The sequence below is a fragment of the Buceros rhinoceros genome, unplaced genomic scaffold (assembly GCF_000710305.1).
Source record: "Buceros rhinoceros silvestris isolate BGI_N320 unplaced genomic scaffold, ASM71030v1 scaffold11044, whole genome shotgun sequence".
Lineage (NCBI taxonomy): Eukaryota > Metazoa > Chordata > Aves > Bucerotiformes > Bucerotidae > Buceros > Buceros rhinoceros.
The window spans coordinates 10,933-32,026 of NW_010408827.1; the positions used below are offsets into that span (position 1 = coordinate 10,933).

At 39.3% G+C, this 21,094-nt stretch overlaps 1 protein-coding gene across 1 annotated transcript in view; it reads right to left on the reverse strand.

The window, feature by feature from the left end:
* LOC104492438 (ELKS/Rab6-interacting/CAST family member 1) overlaps positions 1 to 21,094 on the reverse strand; it is a gene marked incomplete at its 3' end in the record, with an annotated part of 28,483 nt that overhangs the window by 6,337 nt on the left and 1,052 nt on the right. Inside the window, exons 2-5 of the mRNA XM_010135001.1 lie at positions 11,257 to 11,331; positions 5,744 to 5,899; positions 3,929 to 4,012; positions 1,205 to 1,372 (exon numbers count right to left, since the gene is read on the reverse strand). Coding sequence (XP_010133303.1) covers positions 1,205 to 1,372; positions 3,929 to 4,012; positions 5,744 to 5,899; positions 11,257 to 11,331 — 483 coding nt within the window. The remainder of the gene's footprint in view (positions 1 to 1,204; positions 1,373 to 3,928; positions 4,013 to 5,743; positions 5,900 to 11,256; positions 11,332 to 21,094) is intronic.

Below are 21,094 nucleotides of genomic sequence, written 5' to 3' on the forward strand. Positions count from 1 at the left end.
TAAGAGAAATGTGTTTCTAGGTTTGCAGATTTGTCACAATACTGCACAGTGGTTTAATATATCTATATTCTTTTCAACCACTGTAATGGATCAAAACCAGCAATTTACATTTTAAAATGTTTATTTACCTTATACATTCTTCCAATGGCATTTTGAAATGTAAATATTTTTTAAATAAACATGTACAAATCCAGGGTACATTCCTGATTAGCAAAAAAAATAAAAAAGAGCAAATTTATCAGGAAGCTTGTGAGAATAATCAGAAAAGCCGTCTTAAAACTTCAGCAGATATTTACTACATAACTGGATTTTTGCATGTGCACCCATAGATTCACTGAACATAGCTAAAGGAAAGCTTCATGAGGGAAAAAAGTTCAAATAAATTCTCTTACACTCCTGTAATATGGCATCTTTCTACCAGTATCACCCACAAATTTTCAGCATGTTATTTTGCAGCTCCTTTGGCTTTTTACTGTTTTAGCCATAACACCACAAGTATTTTTTGATGCATGACTGCCATCTTTTGGACTTCTGCTAATACTACAATTTTCCAGGCCAGGGGATTGAAATGCTGCCTTCACACATCTCATGCTCGTTCTCCAAGAACGTCCAGAAGGAAGAGATTTATGCTATATTTGTTATCCATTTGATGTTCAGATATACACTTATCTCTTATATAAAACAGTAATTTATTAAAAATCTGTTACTGGACCACAGTTTTGAAACCAATTTTCCTTTATCTTGGAAAACGCATCATGAAAGCCCATGGTTCAGGTGTAAGTACAGGCTTACATGCAAGAGTTCCCATACGTGCTGACAGTAGTAGTGAAACCTCAGCTAGCTGTATACTAGTGTAACACCCTTTCTCTGCTCTCTTAGCTACAAGGTCATTGAAAATAAATCCGCTCAGCTCACATTGCAACTTCCAATTTAGCTGCGCCTGGGAAAAATAGTATTAGTGAATGAATGTTAGTGGAGCATGTTGTACAAGTGTTTATTGATTCACAGGAACATGTGTGCGCTTACACATGCATATGTCTTTATGATCAATACCCTGGCCTAGAGAATCAAACATATAATCAAAGATACAACGTGCTCAGAACAATGGCTATGGGATTGTATAATATAAGCAAGAAGAAACAAAATAATGCCTTTTATTGCTTTCTCTATGAAAAGTCAGGAAGTACAGAATTGCCCATTTCACCTCTGTCTGCAGGATGGCAGCTCTTTGCTCTTTCGCTGTAAGAGACTCTTTCAGAACTTCAATATGCTGCTTGCTATCAGAGAACTGATTCGTGAGGGTCTCCAGCTTTGTTTGCAAGGCCAGCAACTCAGTGTCTTTGCGTGACAGCTCCTGTTTCACCTGACCAATCTGAAAAAGAAAGAAAAGATGGATAAGGGAAAAAATATTTTATACTTTCCTTACAAAAATAACTATAAATTCATGTAACTGCCAACAAACAGTATGATATTCTAAACTTAACCCATGGAACTGTGAAGCCTTCAGTTATCTTGAATGGAAGGCCCGCAAAAATTTGTGTCATGAGCAAACGATACATGGAAAAATAAGGGGGAGCAATAGCATTAATTTTTTAAGAGAGGTTCTTTTTAAGTCAGTCTCTTAGAGACCTCTTATCTTTCATAGGACTCACCAAAACCACTTAGCAGGGATATTTTTTTTAATGAAGATGAAGCAGAACTGTAATGAGAAAGTACCCTTGCCCTGTAATATCAGAAAAGATGAGATACATACAGGTGACTGTCAGAAGCATGACGGTTGCTTCGAAATGTTAAACCAGTGAGTTTCCATCCATCTCTCCAACCATCAATCCAGCCTCAAGCTTACAGAGTTTGTAACTACACCTACTATTTTCCTACTATTCCCAAATCCAGCATTTCAACCTTCTGAGACATACCTTTTAATTTATGGAAGTGTCTTAAAGCAGATGTAAATATACACCAAAACAACATGAAAATTCTTTGTGGAATTGCACTTTGTTGAGAGCAATTTGCTAGATTTTAATTTAGTGCATTGAATCCCTATGGAAATGTCAATTTATTTTAACAAATTAGATTGGATTATCATTTAAAAAAATAAACAGTAAGAAATGTTAAAAGTAAAGCACTGAAATGAGATGAAAACTCATTCTAAGTGCAATCATAACCCAGGACAAATTTGATGTAAATCTGAATAACTTATGTCCAAGTTTATAACCAACTTTATGGTTTACCTCTGATAAATCTCACAGAATAAATCAGCAAGATTCTACTTTTGCATATTGTATGCCAGAGGTGGACATACTTCTAAAACCTAAACAGTTTTCCCTTTCTACACTTGAAAAATTTTGTTTATGACATTAAAAAAAATTAATAATTCCAAAAGTATGCTGTCCAATGCTTCAAAACATTAAATAAAGGACATCACAAACTAAAGAAATTGTCCAGGTCATCCTCCATTTTTTGTCAAGAACAAAATTAAATTTATGTAAGCTGTAAATTATATTTTTTTAATTTTATTTTTAATTAGAATAAATGCACATACTAGTAGAAATAACTGAGACGAAAAGCTTGGGGAAATCTTGACAACACTGTGTCAATAATGGGCAATTAAAGAAAGAAAACTCTTTAACAAAGATTGTCAAAACGGTGTCAAAAGATGTCATCGTGGACTCCTGTGTTCTAGTGCAAAACAGGATACATGAGGAGATAAGGAAGAACGGGAGCAGAAGAAGGAGGACATGTGTCTCAAAAACCCTCAAACTAATTTTTTTAAATGGAATAACGGGAAGGAGTACACAAAGAATTTAATTTACAGAACTATTCAATAGTTTATTGTTCACTTAATTCAAACATACTAGGGATTTTAAAATATATTTTTACTAAAAGCAAATATGTCCACAGAATTATTTCACCACCTATTTAAATTAGGTGCAAAAGTATTGATATTAGCAGCACTATTTCCGATGTCTGCTAATGGCCAATACAACCAGTTGCACAATACTGTCAGGCGCAGCAGAATAGCCGGGAAAAGGTGAACTATTTACTGCTAGTTATGGTTTCTGGAGTATCTAAACAAAAAATTCCAAATGACATAAACTTTTTAAACTAGTAGGTAACCTGAATTACAGTAAAACTTTCTCAAACCACTCACTCTGAAAAGACAAATTCTTTTCAGGGTCGTCTCAGAAGAGATGTTTAAATACTTGTGTTTTGGTGAAATGCTCTCATCTAAACACAGACACGTTTCATTGCATTAAAATCCTCAAGTAGCACCCTAAGATCATTTTCTCTAGAAATCCCCATTTCAGAGCCGTAAGCCCACACTCCCAGTGTGCTAAGCTCTCCAGGAAGAATGCAGCACAAACCACTCCAAGCTGCAAGAAAAGTAGAGACAGCATTAAATGCTCACACCTCTCTTCTCGGTGAGACACTACGATCACTCAGCAAATGCCCTAATTTCACAGCAAAGGAACAACCCAAATTCATGCTGTTAAAATTAACAATCAATCAGTTTAAAAAAGCGTTCAGCATCCAGCTTTTGTTAAATTTGTGAAACAATGTTAAGATGGTTCAGCACGTTTTCAAATTAGTTTTGTTCTACTAGGAAAGCGAATCTCCTGGAAAGTCTGGCCCCAAAATGGGTGCTGAATACTTTTGAAAATCTTCTGCAATATAGAAGAATAAGTTAGTGGTAAAACAGCTCATACCATTAAACAAAAGCAGTAACAAAACAAATATAGATGTTCAGTTGTGGACACCAAAACCATGTGAACACAAAGGCAGCTACGAGGCTGAGCAGGCTGTTAGTTCTACTGTTATACCAAGTTGTGAAGAAGATAAGAGAAGAAAAGCTACCCCAAAAGCCAGAGAGCTAGCAAGCCCCTGTGAACGGCCACTGCACACAAAAGATAAATCTTACTGCAGAGACCTCGGCCTGGAGACCAGCCACTCTTTTTTTCAGGTCCTCCCCTTGAGCCTCTTTGGCACTTAGCTCTTCCTTCAGTTGTTCTACCTGTCACGACATTGTTATGCTTTTACATATTTATCATTTGTCAGGTACTAGTTAGCCTGTTTCAATCCAAGGAACTAAAAGTAACAAAGAACTGAACAGAAGGATCAACACTGGGCACTCATTTTCTCTTCCACTCTTTGTTAATTCATCTCAAAAAATGTAATGTCTCTGTAATTTCATACAGGCTGCCAGACAAGAATTTGTATAGTTACGGTTATGATAAATATGTCAAGTATGGGGCACATCGCCCAACAGTTTTGAAACAAATTCATGAGGAAATTAGGCAGGAAAAGGGACATTTTTCAGTTTAAGAGAAAGTTAACTGTCAAGATACAGGCACAGATGACTATACGATACTGGGAAAAAAAATGTTATGCAATTACAAAACAAGGTAGGACAGCAAGATACCAAGATTGGAGCTGGCTACGAGTCATGAGTGAATAGTTATGAAGAAGAAACAAATTTTCTGCAGGAGGATAATTGAGCAGACACAGTAGATTGAAGAGATCCAGAATCTGAGTAGCTGACCAGATCTCTAGGCCCACAGGGGGAGAGGAGAAAGGGAAACTGAAGAGTTGCTAACAAGGGAAGAAGGGAAGAAGGAAAGAAGCAAGAAAGAAGATGTAATGAAGACGTGCTAAACTTGTCTCTCTGTTCTTAATTTGAAGGGGGTATCCTTCAATTTCTAGAGGCTACTCAGTGGGATAAAGGGCAAAAGTACAAGAGAACAGACGTTGAGGTAAATCAGTGAGCTGGTGTGAGGGAAGTGGAAGAAACACTTATTACATGTTTCTACTTTAGGCCAAGTTACACTTCTCTAAGTAATTTTCTCCAGCATTCTTTTTGCGACAAATAGTTTCAAGCAGGACAAATGCAGTAGGCTACAATTGTTCAGGATCTAGTAGATAATTTTCAACTTCTGATCCAGGGATTTGTACACTGCTTGCAGGGATTATGCAAAAGCTAACTAAGAAAAGGACTGCACACAATACACTTAAATTTACTGTACAATGTGGCCTGAATCTTCACTAGAAAATGTTAGGGCCCACTAAAAGACTGAAAAACATTTATGTGGGAGAAACAAAGAATGAACTGACTTTTGGCAATAGACAATTTAGGAGTCAATGTCCATCTTCACACCTGAGGATCAACATGTCTCATTGCTGTATTTGTCCTGTATTCCCAACGGCATAAATGTTTGTTGGCACCACCACTGCTGTAGACTCTACTCTCATTCCGACTCCGCTACTTGAAAGGGAGTGTAATGGAAAGCCATTACAGTGACAGTTCATGCTCTTTTCAGCCTTTACAGAAGAAAAAGACCTACCAGTTATAGCACAACAGTTGTAAAAAGACACTTTTTTGAATAGACTACGTTTGAAAAGACTCTAAACTAAATAAAGCCTAAATCTAGAATTGATTAGCAATGGTCTAAAGATGAACACAAAATCCTTCTGAAAGAAAAGAAAGTCAGGTGTGACAGTAAAAGCAGAACTTGGGCCACTGACTTTACTGAACCACCACTATAATATTTTCAAATTTGAATTTTAAATTATCTTAAATATTTTTAAGGATTTTTAGTGGCTTCATGGCAGAATACAAATAAATTCTGTTTCTCAGCACTTGAATGGGAACCCAGACTGTAACTTCTTACTAAAGCATGAAAATTTCTCTTATCTGTTTGGTGAGCTCAGTTTATCTTACTACTGTCATTTGTTTTATTGTTTTTACCTTATTTTTCATGAATTTGGAATGACTACGGTACACCTCCATTTGTTTCATCTCCTCTTCACGTTCCTCTGTGCTCAGAGCTCCATTCGACTTCAACATTTGAATCTCCTCTTCCAAATCCCGGAGGCCACGCTCCATGGAAGATATTTTTGAATCCTGAAAGAAATTAGAAGAAACAGATAAAGATAGACAGTTAGATGATTTGTTAACATACCACTGGAGTAAAAAAAAAAAAAAAAAGGAAATAATTGTTGGTCATGTACCTGCACTTGAAATTTACTCCTGAAGTTCCTACAGAAATCAGTCTACACCTCTTTACATAGCATCTTACCAAGTGCTCAAATACTCATTTTCCAACTTTATCTACCTTTCAAGGAAAGCTAGAGTTCAATACTGAAAGAAAACATGACTAAGGGCAAGGAGACAGTATAAGATAAATAAAGGAATGTGAAAAAAAAAAAACTGTCTTGTAATGCAAACGCAGCATAAACTAGAGAAATTTAATTCTAATTGAATGAACAGCAAAAAGTGCCTGCAAGAATGGGGAAAAAAAAAAAAAGGTGGTGTGGGGGAATTGTGCTACTAGTATGAAGCTATGACATAGTTGCCATCACAGAAACATGGTGGGATGAGTTGCACAACTGGAGTGCTGTTTTGGATGGCTATAAACTCTTCAGAAGGAATAGGCTGGGAAGGAGAGGTGGTGGAGTGGCCCTGTATGTCAGGAAGGATTTTGATCGTCTTCAGCGTAATGATGGTGCAGCATCTATGGGTAAGCAGCATAAACTAGAGAAATTTAATTCTAATTGAATGAACAGCAAAAAGTGCCTGCAAGAATGGGGAAAAAAAAAAAAAGGGGGTGTGGGGGAATTGTGCTACTAGTATGAAGCTATGACATAGTTGCCATCACAGAAACATGGTGGGATGAGTTGCACAACTGGAGTGCTGTTTTGGATGGCTATAAACTCTTCAGAAGGAATAGGCTGGGAAGGAGAGGTGGTGGAGTGGCCCTGTATGTCAGGAAGGATTTTGATCGTCTTCAGCGTAATGATGGTGCAGCATCTATGGGTAAGAATCAGGAGAAAGGCCAACCAGGCAGATAGCGTGGTGGGAGTCTGTTCCAACCAGGAACAAAAGGCAAATGAAATATTCTATAAGCAGCTGGGAGTAGTAGTACCACAATCACTACTACTTGTTCTTGTGGAGGACTTCCACTTACCATGTCTGATGGAAATGCAATAGAGCAGAAAGGGAACTGTCCAGGAGGTTCCTGGAGTGTGTGGAAGGTTACTGTCCTGACACAGCTGGTGAGTGAGCCAACTAGGGAAGGCTCCCTGCTAGACCTGCTGTATGTGCACAGGACTTGTAGGTTATGTGAAGGCTGGAGGTCATCTTGGACATAGCGATGATGAAATGGTAGAGTTTTCAATTCTTGGGGATGTAAGGAGGGGGGTCAATAGAACTGCCACCTTGGATTTCAGGAGGGCAAGCTTTGACTTGTTTAGGAGACTGGTTGAAGAGTCCCTTGGGAGGCAGTTCCAAAGGGCAAAGGAGTCCAGGAAAGCTGGATGTTCTTCAGGAAGGAACTCCTAAAGGTGAGGAAGCAGGCCATCCCAGTGTGCCACAAGATGAGCCAATGGGGAAAAAGACTGGCCTGGCTGAACAGGGAGCTTTGGCTTGAACTCAGGAAGAAAAGGAAAGTCCATGGCCTGTGGAAGAAGGGGCCACTCAGGAAGACTACAAAGATCTTGTGAGGCTGTGCAGGCAGAAAATTAGAAAGGCTAAAGACCAACTAGAACTTAATCTGGCCACTGCCATAAAAGACAAAATACTTCTATAAACACCTTAACACCAAAAGGAGGACCAGGGAGAATCTCCATTCTCTAGTGGATGTGGGGGGAAATACAGTGACCAAGGATGAGGAACAGGCTGAGATACTGAATGCTGCCTTTGCCTCAGTCTTTAATAGTAAGACCAGTTGTTCCCCGAGTTCCCAGCTCCTTGAGCTGTACAACAGCAACAGAAAGCAGAATGAAGCCTCCATAATCTAAGAGGAAATGCTCAGTGACCACTTACACCACTTGGATGCACACAGGTCTATGGGGCCAGATGGGATCCACCTAAGGGTGCTGCGGGAGCTGGCAGAAGCGCTCACTAAGCGACTTTCCACCATTTTTCACCAGTACTGGCTAACGGGGGAGGTTAGGCCCTACAAGAAGGGCCAGAGGGAGGATGGGAGGAACTACAGACCTGTCAGTCTGACTTCGGTGCTGAGAAAAGTTAGGGAGCAGATCATCTTGAGTGCCATCACATGGCACATACAGGACAACCAGGTGATCAGGCCCAGTCAGCATGGGTTTATGAAAGGCAGGTCCTGCTTGACTAAACTGATCTTCTATGACAAGGTGACACGCTTAGTGGATGAGGGAAGGGCTGTGCATGTTGCCCACCTGGACTTTACTAAAGCCTCTGGCACTGCGTCCCACAGCATTCTCCTGGAGAAACTGGCTGTTCATGGCTTGGATGGGCATACACTTTGCTGGATAACGGATGGTCAGGTCCAAAGAGTGGAGGTAAATCAAGTTAAATCCAGTTTTGGCCAGTCACAAGAAGTGTTCCCCAGGGCTCTGTACTGGGGCCTGTTCTCTAACACCTTCACCAATGATCTGGATAAGGGGATTGAGTGTACCCTCAGGAAGTTTGCAGATAACACCACATTAGGCAGAAGTGTTGATCTACTTGAGGGGAGGGAGGTTCTACAGATGGATCGGGATCCGGCCTGTCCAGATCCATCTGTAGAAACTGATTGCCTCAGCCAATGGTATGAGGTTCAACAAGGCCAAGTGCCGGGTCCAGCACTTGGGCCACAACAACCCCCTGCAGTGCTACAGGCTTGGGGAAGAGTGGCTGGAAAGCTTTCTGGCAGAGCACTGGTGAGGCCACACCTTCAGTACCATGTTCAGTTTAGGGCCCCTCACTTCAAGAAGGACACTGAGGTGCTGAAGGATGCCCAAAGAAGGGCAATGAAGGTGGTGAAGGGTCTAGAGAGCAAGTCTTATGAGGAACATTAGAGGGAACTGGGGTTGTTTAGCCTGGAGATAAGGAGGCTGAGTGACCTCATCACTCTCTACAACTACCTGAAAGGTTGTAGCGAGGTGAGGATTACTCTCTTCTCACAAGTAAAAACGGATGAGAGGAAATGACCTCAAGTTGCACCAGGGGAGATTTAGGTTGTATATCAGGGAAATATTCTTCACTGAAAGGGTTCTAAAGCACTATAATAGGCTGCCTAGGGAAGTGGTGGAGTTGCCATCCCTGGAGCTTATGACAGACGTGTAGATGGTGGTGCTGAGCTACATGATTTAGTGTTGACTTGGCAGTGCTCGATTAACAGTTGGATCTGATGATCTTAAAGGTCTCTTCCAACAAAAATGTTTCTGTAATTCCATGTGCCAAAATGGCCAGGGTGCTCATTCCCAGAATAGACAACCTCCTTGTTCTGCGGGAAACGAGTGAAGACTTTTTGGCTATCTCTACAACTCTAGAATGCATCTGCACCAAGAAGCCATCTATGGACCCAGGCTTAATGATCTCTCATCCACACTATTTGGTATAGGGCAGTCTGCCATGCCCTCTTTAGCCTGGAAGCCACCTCCAGATTTCTTAGAGCTTGATTTTAGACTTTCTTTGGGATCTAGACCTTCAAACATTTTTTCATCATTTTTGTTGCTGTGGGGTTTTTTTGTTTTGTTCTCAGTGGTTGAAATGGTGCTGAGGGACATGGCTTGGTGGTGGACTAGGCAGTGCTGGGTTAACAGCACTGATGTTCTTGATCTTAAAGGCCTCTCCCAACCAAATCCATTCTATGATTCTAGTAATTTAAGTGGGGTCACAAATGCAGAAATAAAAAGCACCACGAGCAAGGAAAAGATGCAACAATCTAGTTCTGAGTGGTTAAAGCAGTAGAGGGTTCTTCAAGTATTTGGCTCATATACGCAACACGGTTAAAAAATATACACTTGGAAAAATAAAAAGTCAGTCTACCATTATCCTCATAGTTTTACATGGCAATCGGAGGTTTTCAGTCTACTCAGTTTATTTTTTCTTTAAGTCTTACGTGTTAGGAACAGCAAGAACAGATTCATACAGCACAGAGAACAGCACACAGAGCTTCATGCATAGTTATGGACATGGATATGTATTTATGAATCGTAATCTCTTATATCAGTCTATTTTACTAATTGAATTTCTCCAAAATATTTCATCTTTCCTCAAATACAGGTAGGATTGGAAATTATTCTCCATTCTTCCACAGAACAATCCTTCATAATTTTTTTTTGTCTGACAAGCAAAGTACAGCTAAAAACTATGAAAAATTGTCATATAGGTTTTCATACATGAGATAAGATTTTTCGAAAGGATCATTATGAAGATCTAGTCGGGTCTTCTGATTAATTTTTGATGTGTAAGTTAAAATCAGTAAAGCAGACTTTTGCAACAAAAAATTAGAGAGGTAGGAAGGTGACATGATATGTTGTAATTTCCAACGGTACTTTTCTTTGGCGCTGATGTTATTTCCCAGAAACGCTGGTGTTTCTCTTTTGATACCAAGGATGGCTTATTGTATAACCAGATGGTCAATTAGTTTTCATTACTATGAACCACAAAACTGACTAATAAAAGAGAGATGGTAAATGACAGGCTCCAGAGTAGAAAGATGGGAAATGACTGTGGCAAACACTGAGATGGAATGGAAAGAGTTGGAAAGTAAAAGAAGCAAAAAAAAGACAAAGGCACAGATAAAGAAGGAGGGAGAAAAGGAGGATATGAAAATGGAAGAGGCTAGTTTGCAATGCAGTTTCCACTTTTTTAACTGCACTTGTCCAAACCCTGTATGAAGTACTTTATGGGCCATACAATATGAAACGATTGCTTAAAGCTGTGTAAACCACACGCGCCCCTTGCGGCTCCTGAGCTTTTGGCAAATTGCCATTGTTCCACCAGATACTTGAGTTAATGGTTTAAGAATTCAACCACAAATTCATCTAGAAAAGTTAGGTTTATGATGACATGCAGATGTCTTCCTAGCTATACGACCCATTCTTCAAGTGAGTTTTGAGTTTGCAAATTGCTATCTTTGTTGACACACAGAATGCAAAGAAGTATTTCAAATGTTGATACTATGAAAGGAAAATAACCCACATCTTCATAAAAACCTACTAATCCATCATTCCCATCCTTTTAATACAATGGACTCTTGGTTAACTGAAATAAATCTGTACACACTGCTGCAGGTAGACAGAAGGGAGGTTTCTATTGTGTCATGAAGCAGCTCTCTCTTCAACGATCAATAATAAAAAATAAAATAATAACAGATAATGAAGTAGCATAAAATAAATACACTTTTAAATTGGAAGACTGACAGTTACATATCATATTTGGTAGAGTCACCTCTCATAGAAAAACCCACTTTCCAGATAACAATCTACTGCTGCCTATATGCAATCATTTACCTTCATCTCAATAACAGTTTGTAGAGCCTTTGTCTTGGCTGTGTCAGGAGCATTTTCAAATCGACGATGGATCTCCTGTACCAGCAGAAAAGAAAGCAAGAGTTAGCCTTACAGCATTTTGTCCCACTTAGCAAATATAAAAATATTAGTAGAAGCTTCTCTTTCTAATACATAGCATAGTTCAATGCTGCTTTCTGATATTATCAGTTCATACACTTTGTTTTATCATTCCTCACATCAAAGAAAGGCTAGGCAAAAGTTCATTGAACAGTCATCATCAGCACAGTCTCAGTTAAAAAGGCTCAAGAGAACTGGCACCTTTGACTATCTACTTACTCAAACTGTTGAAAAGACAGCTGAGGCTACTAAAAGCCTCCATCATCTGCCTGCTAAACTATTTAAAAACTATTACTAGGTTCTCACAGAAAACATACACATAGTTTATTTGACTAGATGCTTACTGAAAACAATAATGATGCGGTTTCTGCTTCAACAAGCCATGGGTTGCAGCGTGCTGATAACTCTCTTTTTCCAAATTTTTTACCCCAGAGTAGCAACACTTAATTATGCACGATGAAAAACTTTCTCCACTGGGCCTTGAGCATAGCTGAAAGTACGTTACTGGATGCACACTGCTCTAGAATCTCCGAGTACACAGACAGGAGGACACAAAAGTCCATGTGGTATTTCTGTCGATGTGAATTCGCAGAACTAGTATGCTTCAGACAGCTTGTGTAGAAATAAAATTACAGAAAGCTGAAACAATTTGTTCTACCATACAAAGTAGTTAGGGGTTTCAAACCAACAGGTGGGAATACAGGAGAAAAAACATACTATCTGTTCCACTTTTTCATTCTTTGTCTTCAAATAGTATTTTCCTTACATCACACACTCATGTTAAATGCAGGAATGTGACTACTGTTAGAATGTTAAAATTATATGCCATAAAAATACTTAGGTGCCTATAGAATATAAACTGTGATAGCAGTTAATCTAACAACAAACCGAACGTGTGTGCACACAGTTTAGCCACCCACTCCCCTCAAACATTTAAAGGCAAATCCAGAAGCCATCCACATAGTTGTATTTTCAATAGACATGGTGAAGAGATAACATTTTATACGGTATTCATACATACAACTTGTCCCATATGACTACTTAAATGGGACAGGTAGAGTTGTATAACACTTTCCAAAATACTGGAAGCACAATTCATCCTGTTAAGACTGTTGAACGTTCTTACACAGTTGTGAAGTGAGCAAGATAAAAACGTGCAGTGATTTGACAAGGGCCACAAGAAGAATTTTGCATAAGTTTGGTACAAGGCCATCTGCATAAGTTGACACCTGTGAAGGGTAATAACAATAAAATCCAGTAGAATGTTTGTCTGTCTTTAAATACTTCTATACTTTCTCAGAAGCTAATTTACCAGTATGTTCACAACGTAGGGTAGCCTTTTCTGAAAAAAATATCTCCTGAAAAACTAAACCAGAAAACCCCTCTAAATATATTTGCTTCTCCCATAGTCAATAGATAACTTGAGAGCCTCCGGTCATGTACCACAGACACCATACAGACCAGAGTGAGGCAATACTATTACTATTCTTCTACTTTGTACCTGCATTCACATACTGGATTTACTCAATCCGAAACAGTCTAGCCAGACTTTTCTTTCGGCCCAAGATGTCCTCTATCTGCCTGTAATGTACACGCCTAAAGAAAGGGCAGTGTGAGTTCTTCTGGACTGATGTCCAAAGCACAGCATAATTAGTAATATCTCATCACTAGCCTTCCACACTGTTGTTTTCCAGCACTCTCCAACTTTTTCCATCTGCCTACAGAGTTAGGAGTAGGCTTCTTTTTGTCTACAGTAGAACAGATATGGCTTCTACCTATCCAAAAGCTTTTAAATCAAGTGAGGCAGGCACTTTGTCTTGAATATGCTGACATTAAATCTGAGGGGAACATACTACGCTAAGATGCTCTTTCTGGGGTGTTGATCATAGGGATCTCTCAAGACTACAGGCATTATCTCTGGGATCATCTCTATAGCAGAGCCATAAGCATTTTTGAATCAGCAGTCAGCTCAAACAAATGAACCTTCTTCTAACAATTCCTGTGGCCACCCTCAGAAGAAGAAAAAAGAGGTTGTCAGCACACAGGATATCATCAGTACAAGCCAGACCAACACTGTCATGTCAGTTTTATTACCTACTCCATCCTCAGCATTTTTCTTGAGATGCACCAATGAAACTACTTGTCTAGTCTTGTCTCCACTACCTACTATTGAAGTTGACACCTCCTCAGAGGTAATGTTTTAGAGAGTCATTTGGTTATGCTGCTATATATAAGGTTAGAAAAGAAGCTAATTATGAGGTTGAATTTGCTTTTAAAACATAGTTTCAACTAATCACAGGATGGTCTGGCACATACTCTCCCTACGAGAAACTCAGAGATTATCTTACTACCTTCAATCAAGCATAAGCGACAAAAATCATAGTGCTACATATTGCCTTAAGAATAAGCTAAATGAGCTTTTAACACTCAAGACCAGCCTGAGCATTTAAAAATATGGCAGGGAGCAGATTCAACACCTTCCACCTATTTCTCAGTGCTCTTACCAGTACCTGTCACTAAGAACATTACTCTTCTTTAGTGTCCTCGGTCTTCCTCCATAGGGAATGATCTCAACTTCCTTATTTAAGGGAGCTGTGGCATATTTTTCCCTGTTTCCATCTCGGCTCTAATGTGCCGATTCAAGAATTGCACCATATTCCAAGATATTGTGGCTGCCAGTCTTTCTCATGAGCTCTGTCTGGACAGAGCAAGTTTCTGTCTTGCCACCAGCACAATGTTTTTGCAGACATCTTTTCATTATTTTAACATGTATGACTCCAGCTAGACTGAAGTCTTCAGAAATTGTCAAAGGATGCTTTTACACAACTCAAGTGACAGGAGTGGCTTCCTCCTGAAAAATCTCCCTACCTGAAGTTTGCAGAGTGGGCACTAGGGGCTCCATTCATGCATTCACCAAACAGCGTACTGCTGAAGAGGCATCCACATACTTCACCGCTCTAGAAAACCACATCTGTATCTGTTTCGTTGAAGCGGACAGCACTGCTTGGAGCAATCCATTATGGCTCCATGACCACTTGAGAAAAAGTTATATGGAAGGGGAAGAAAAGAGGGTTTGAATCCCCTAAATTTCAGAATTAAAACGAAGTTGCTTTCCCTGATTTCAAAATTCATGTACGGGGAAGAGGGAATAATTCTGAAGATGATTCTTTAAGCTTTAAAAGGTGAAGAAAGATCTAAGAGTGAAAAGTAACCTGTTCTGAATTGCATGAGCTTCTACTAAATGCAGAAAGTTTTATCTCCAGCTGTTCCTGTCACGTAACTTGTAGAAGCATCCATGGACTGTTAGTATAGAATAAAATGAAACAGCTTGATAATAGAAAATAAACTCAGACAAATTCTCGTGAACTTTTAGAAACTTCTAGAAACCGAGAAAACAAAAGAAGGTAAAACAAAAATTATGCCAGAAGCCTAACAATATATTATCTTTGTTTTAGTCGTGCAGTTATGTACTAGAAAATCTCCAGTTGTGCAGAGACATGGTCCCTGGCTTGAGAATCAAAGCAACTACTACGATGGAAATGGAATAGATAGAACAGATGGTGGAGTACAGCATGTCACTAAAGGGATGATGACAAATGGTGTCTACTTTTGACATTGCACAGCATTTTCCCAAACAGAATATTTTTCTAAGCTTTTTCTTTAGAAACGCCTGTACCTCCACTGTCTGAAGCGATGCTTTGCACTTTGGCAAAGGAAATGTCCCACTTCTATCACCTTAAGTAATTCCACTGTGATTTGGATGACATACCCTGCTGAAAACTACCTCCCACCTTTTGACTGCATAGTAAGGACTTAACTTTGGCAAGATGCCTACAATTCTCAAGAGCCTGAAACAGGGCCACAGGCAGGCCAAACCTCCCCAGAACACAGATGTAATTGTGGCTGCTGAAGGAAGGCTGCGCATAAATATCTCTCTTAGTTGTGAAATACAGGTTATGTATTTCACAATATTCTAATATAATATTCTGTGGCAGAATGGGGAAATATTAAACTATCATATCTCTAAAAGTGTGCCTTATTTATGCTGCAAAATCTTGGAACAGGACAAAAATGTTCCTTGTGATTACTCTAATTGCTCCAATTAAAATTTCTAAATCCCTCTCTGAGCCTAGAGCAGAAAAGGGTAAGAATTTTAACACACACATGGAAAAAAAACTTCTTTGCAAAACTTGTCACAGTTAATTAAAATCTGTTCAGATAAGGCAAATAACCTTTCTCTTCACTGGGCATTGTTCAGCAGTGCTCCGATAGCATGTTTACATGACACAGCCATCCTTTCTCACTAAGCTCCTCGATGCTCCTCTTTGGCTGTCACAGTATCAAGCTCGACAATCTAAAGCTAAGTACTCGTATGTTACAGCCTGGTGTGCCTGCTTGCTGCTCTGACAGACATCCACTCTAAGGGGAGACATAATAAAGCGTGCTCGCAGAAATTTAGTGTTACTTCCCAGAATAAAGTGAGCACTGTTCAATTCAAAATAGCTACAAAACAGGGATCAGTTCTTGCAGTAAGGCCATACTAGATAACTGTAATACGGTTCACAAACGGGACTTTGTGGGGTTGCCATTTCAACAAACACTGAAGATGAAAAGAAATAATAGCTTTTTCTCCCACAGCCTGTGTCCTGAAGTTCATTGTAAATAAGTGCGCTTATGAATGACCCATTTCAGTAACTGCTTTACATACAAAACCACCCTTTATCTGTTAAGCACTACGTCCCCAAGTCCTTAATTGAGTTTTGCACTCGGTTTTATTTAAAAATCCATCTTGTTTGAATGGGCCAAATTATTAAAAAAAAAAATCAAAAAATCAAGCACAGTTTTTGTGACAAAGTGCAAAGCTACTGTCTCCTTGTTGCACACCACTGTAACGTGCAAACCTTGAATGTAGAACTGTCTCCTGAAGAAACCTTAGATAAAGAGCCTTCTTTCTGTGTTTGAATAACATGCTGCAGTCAACCATCTGTCCCAGACCCGGACTCACAGTTCAGGAAATAACTGTCTAATTTTTGTCTATCAAATCAAATGACTGTTTCATTCTTTATGATGAACTATGTTGTCATTCTATTACACTGGTATTTCAAGGAACACTTCACCCTACCATCAATACCTGCTTAGCCTCAAAGTTTGAGACAACCACTCCCTTTTCCTGGGAGAACGCTATAGCTACAAGATGACAGTTTGACTTAAAAGGGAGACTTGAGGTTTTGACCTCAAGGTATTGACAACAGCAATACCTACTGCTGAAGGTATTGACAACAGCCACTTACAGTCCATCACTTGCAGGACTTAACATACCCTTTGTTACAAATACGTGGTAAAACTGTTATGAAGGTAGAAGAACTAGCACTGTGCACAACTTCTACCACGTGTTTTCAGGAAACACCAGTGGTTACGGCCATGTATATTATCAGGACTCCGAATATATGTTACACAAGGCATGATGGGACTGACAGCTTCACAGGTGTATTCGGTAGGTATCAATAAGCACAATAGTCAATGAAGAGAATACATTTGGGAACTTCCTCTCATACGTCCTCCTTAGTTCTTACAATCTGAGACATCAAAGTATATCCCTACCTCAGCAGGAGAAATGCAGTGATACGTCAGTATACCCTGGAGACTCCAGTCAGTATAGGCCATAGCACTGCTGTGAACAAAGGTGGGTTTGGCTTGCAGAGCACGTATGTCCAGCAGCAAGCCAGAGACAAACAAATTAACTACTGCTGTAAAGTCCGTGCTGATATCACTTGTGAAGGAGTAAGAAAATGGGACAACCCTGCCCAAGTTGTTTGGCAAATATCTGGTATTAGTACACAATGAGCAGCTTCCTTTTATTCCTCCCAAGTAGAACCAATACAGATAGTTTTGTTTTTATCCTTTCTTCGAGGCAGATGAGAAATTTGGCCTAAACTATTTTTTTCTCCCACACTCTCAAGAAGTTACCTCTTTATTGACTGGAACACTAGAAGTGTATGATTTCAGTTCTTTCTTCACAGATATATGTACCGCTAAAAACAGAGAGTAATGAACAATTCAGAAGAGAAAGGTTTAACCAAGCTGGTGTAATGATGTTGGACTGTCCTTACAAATCATAGTTTGCCCAAAGTACTTCAAGTGTCTGCAACACCAGATGTGGATACAATCACATCATATTCTGCCACAAGTTGCACTGATATTTGATGTATCTATTACACTCTGTAACTGCGAAAAAACATATTTCTACACAGTGCATCTAGCATTTTGGTGGGTGAGAGGAGAAAGGAGGTTGTCAAAAAGGGCACAACAAGCTTTGTAATCTTTAGAGCTCTGTGCTGTCACTGCCATCACTGATAATTATGCAACAGGTGAGTCTGGAACAATGAGGTGGCAGCCGATGTAACTTGGGAGCTATTCTGGAATCTGTAGTCCAGCTGCTGGATTTTGTCAAGTATTTCTTGCTGCTATGAAAATGATCTTGTTTCTAAAAGTTAAGTCTAGAATACATACTATATATACATACTATATACACAACAACAATATGAATGATTTTCACTAAGATTTAAGAAGGGGCATTCAAAATAGCAGCCATCTTTTTACAAGCTATGAAGCTTAGGCTTGTTTTCTAGGGAAGAGGAATGTGATGCAACCACAATGTCATCTGCTGAAGTCAGGGCATCCAGATCCATGTCTGTGTTCAGATGTCCAATGAGACATTTAATTTTCCATTATTTTGTGTTAATGAGAGACTGTTTTCTGTATCAGTGAGTTGCCAAATACATCCTATGCTGAATACAGGATCTTTCATATGGACTTGTATGGAAGGACCGCTTGAGTTCCCCAGAATTCAGGATATTTGCAAGAAGCCCAAGAGAGTCAAATGGCTTATCAAGATTACTTCGCAATACCTACAGGAGAATCCACTTCATAACCTGGATATGGAGACTGAGACAGTGCTCTCAGAGGTGATCAAAGATATGCATTATCTTCAATATGAGGAACAGTTAAGTAGTGTTAGACTTTTCAGCCTGCAAAAAGAGAGAATTTGACCTTTCAATATGACAAATCTAAAACTGAGTGGCACAGAGTCTCAGCAGCAGTCACCCGTTCATCGGGTCTTCCAGCGCAGGAGCAAGAGGCTGTCAATGAAACTGCTAGGAGACAGATTCAAACTCAAAAGAAATGAGGCAGGTTCTTCCTGCAACAGAGAACAGGCTTGAGAACACATACCAAACAATACTACGGCTGCAGAAGTTTTACATGGGCTCAAGACGACACTGACTCAGATGGCAGATGCATGGAGGATACTAAACTGACAAGTCACAAAAAAGAAAACCTGCATCTGTAAATAGCTGCAAAGATGGGACAGCATTACAGAGAAGTATCATGTTTGCCTTGTTTTTACCCTTTCCTGGGTGTCTGCATACAGCCGTTACGTGAAACAGAACTCTGGACTGAAGAGATCGTTGGCCTGAACCAGTACATCTATTCTTTAGTTATGATCTTAACAGAACCACAAGTGGGATCTCTAAGATTTTCCTTTCCTTAGGAAATAAGTACAATCTTTAGAATAATCACAGTAATAGTGGTAGCTGAAGAAATCAATGAATGCACATTTAATTTTTCAAGGCCAGACTGCTGGCCACTGCACCTGCACTGTTTGACTAAGAAACCATCTGATGACCTTGAGTCTCAATATCATGCTCTGAATCACATGTAGGCTTCAAAGTTGTAAAATGGAGGGATACTATTTTGCTTCAAGATGCAGATCTTTATTATTATTCCCAGCAAAGATTTTTCCCAGAAGTCTAACACACTTGTAAAGTCAGAAACTAGTTGATTCTGACATCTCAGAATTTGTTTTAACTAAGACGGTCAAAATTGCTATTAAAGGTTTTCTCAGCTTTTCATGTGTTAGAACATGAAGTATAAACGCTGACCTCCCAAGCACATCCAAATCCCTTTGAGATACTAACGCTTCTTTTAACAGCAGTATTTAAAGAAGAGTTTGGCATGCCTTTCCAGATACTGGGAATGCTAGATATAGAACCATTAAGAAAGTAGATCTATTTCTTCAAGGCAGCTCAAAAATTCCATAGGTAGTATCTGGGGTAGCAAAGGGCTAAAATAATCTAAAGCTATGGAAATACAAATAAATACATAATAGAAGATTTGCTGAGGAGGGTGATACAGGCACACCTAAGAGGTTCTCCACAACCTCTGAGTGAGGAACGACGACGGCAACTCTGAACCAGATCCTGCAGAGTACAGCAACTTGGTGCTCACGAAGTTAGATGCACTCAGCTACAGTTCAGCAACATCCCCTGATTTTCTCCAGTCTCCTGGAGCCCCAAGCATGAGACCTGGGTTTCATGAAGACATGCCTCAGTTCAGTTAGCTCAGTCTAGCTTAGAGCTCAAGGACAACACATGAGTAGTAACGAAATCCGTCCTAAAGTGATCCAGTTCCATAAGGAGACAATTTCGCATCTCTGCATGTGGCACCACGTTCCCAAGGCTGCATCCCACACCATATTAATGGCATGAGCTACAAATTACAGTATACCAAACTTCTCAGTGGGTAAGCAGCAAGGATTAATTAATTTTAAAAAGTTAGGTAAACAGCATTTGCACTTTCAAAGTCAGTAAGTCACCTCTACCTTCTCCAGAAAATCTTCTACCATAAAGGCTGCGGTACAAATGACTGATGATTTCCAGATACGCGTGAATGAAACAAGAATTCTTATCTCAACATCTACTCATCAGTAGCAGAAACGAACATAACCGCATTCCTAAAAAAAATACACAGCTCCTGCCAGCTTTTCATTTATGTTGCTGGACTTAAAGCAGGAACAAATGGAAGCCATTTGGGGCTCTTCCTGAAATAGATACAAGAATTGGAACGGAATTATTATTGGTTGCTAAATAAAGAGAAAACTGTAGTGTAGAAACTCTGGAATCATATTATCTTCATTCCAGACACTCAAGAGATTACTGCTCTAAAAAAATAAATCTGGCCTAAATCTGGCTCAGAAATGCAGTGGGCTCTAGCTTTCTTATATAAATGTTTGCAGGAGCACAAGTATGATGGGTAGGGCCACAGAAAACATACGAATAAGAGATATTAAGACGTATTTATTTGCTGTAAACACTCATCTCAAAAACCTCTGAGACAAACCTTGGTTCCCTGGCTGCTTAGAGAGGGGACTTAAACCTTGTGTATACGTCAAGCTTTCAAAAAGATACTGAACACACTGCCCAAAACAGGTCGTTCGATTCACACACACATACTACACATACATGTATAGCTATCAATTCGTGCAATCAATCTACAGCGGTATGTAAAACAAACTGTACAGAAAACCCTCATCGTTAGTGAATACAGGCATATACATACACCGGCGTCCGTGTACACCACACAGGTTGAAGGCTGAATTCCTAGCCTTTTAGAAGTTAATATTAGAATACTTTAGAAGGCTGCTTCACAAGAGGAAGTGCATTTAACAATATTAATACATTTAATGACATTTAATATAAATGAGAGCAATTCATTTATTTTCCTTTATTTTTCTAAAATACCTCTATGTAACTTATATTTTATTCTAATTAGTTTAGGATGATTAATAGTAAAGAAGGCCTGCCACCATACTCCTCTAAGATGCAATACAGATATAACAATGTTTTGGGTTTGTTTTTTTTCTTTTTTTTTTTTCTTTTTTTTT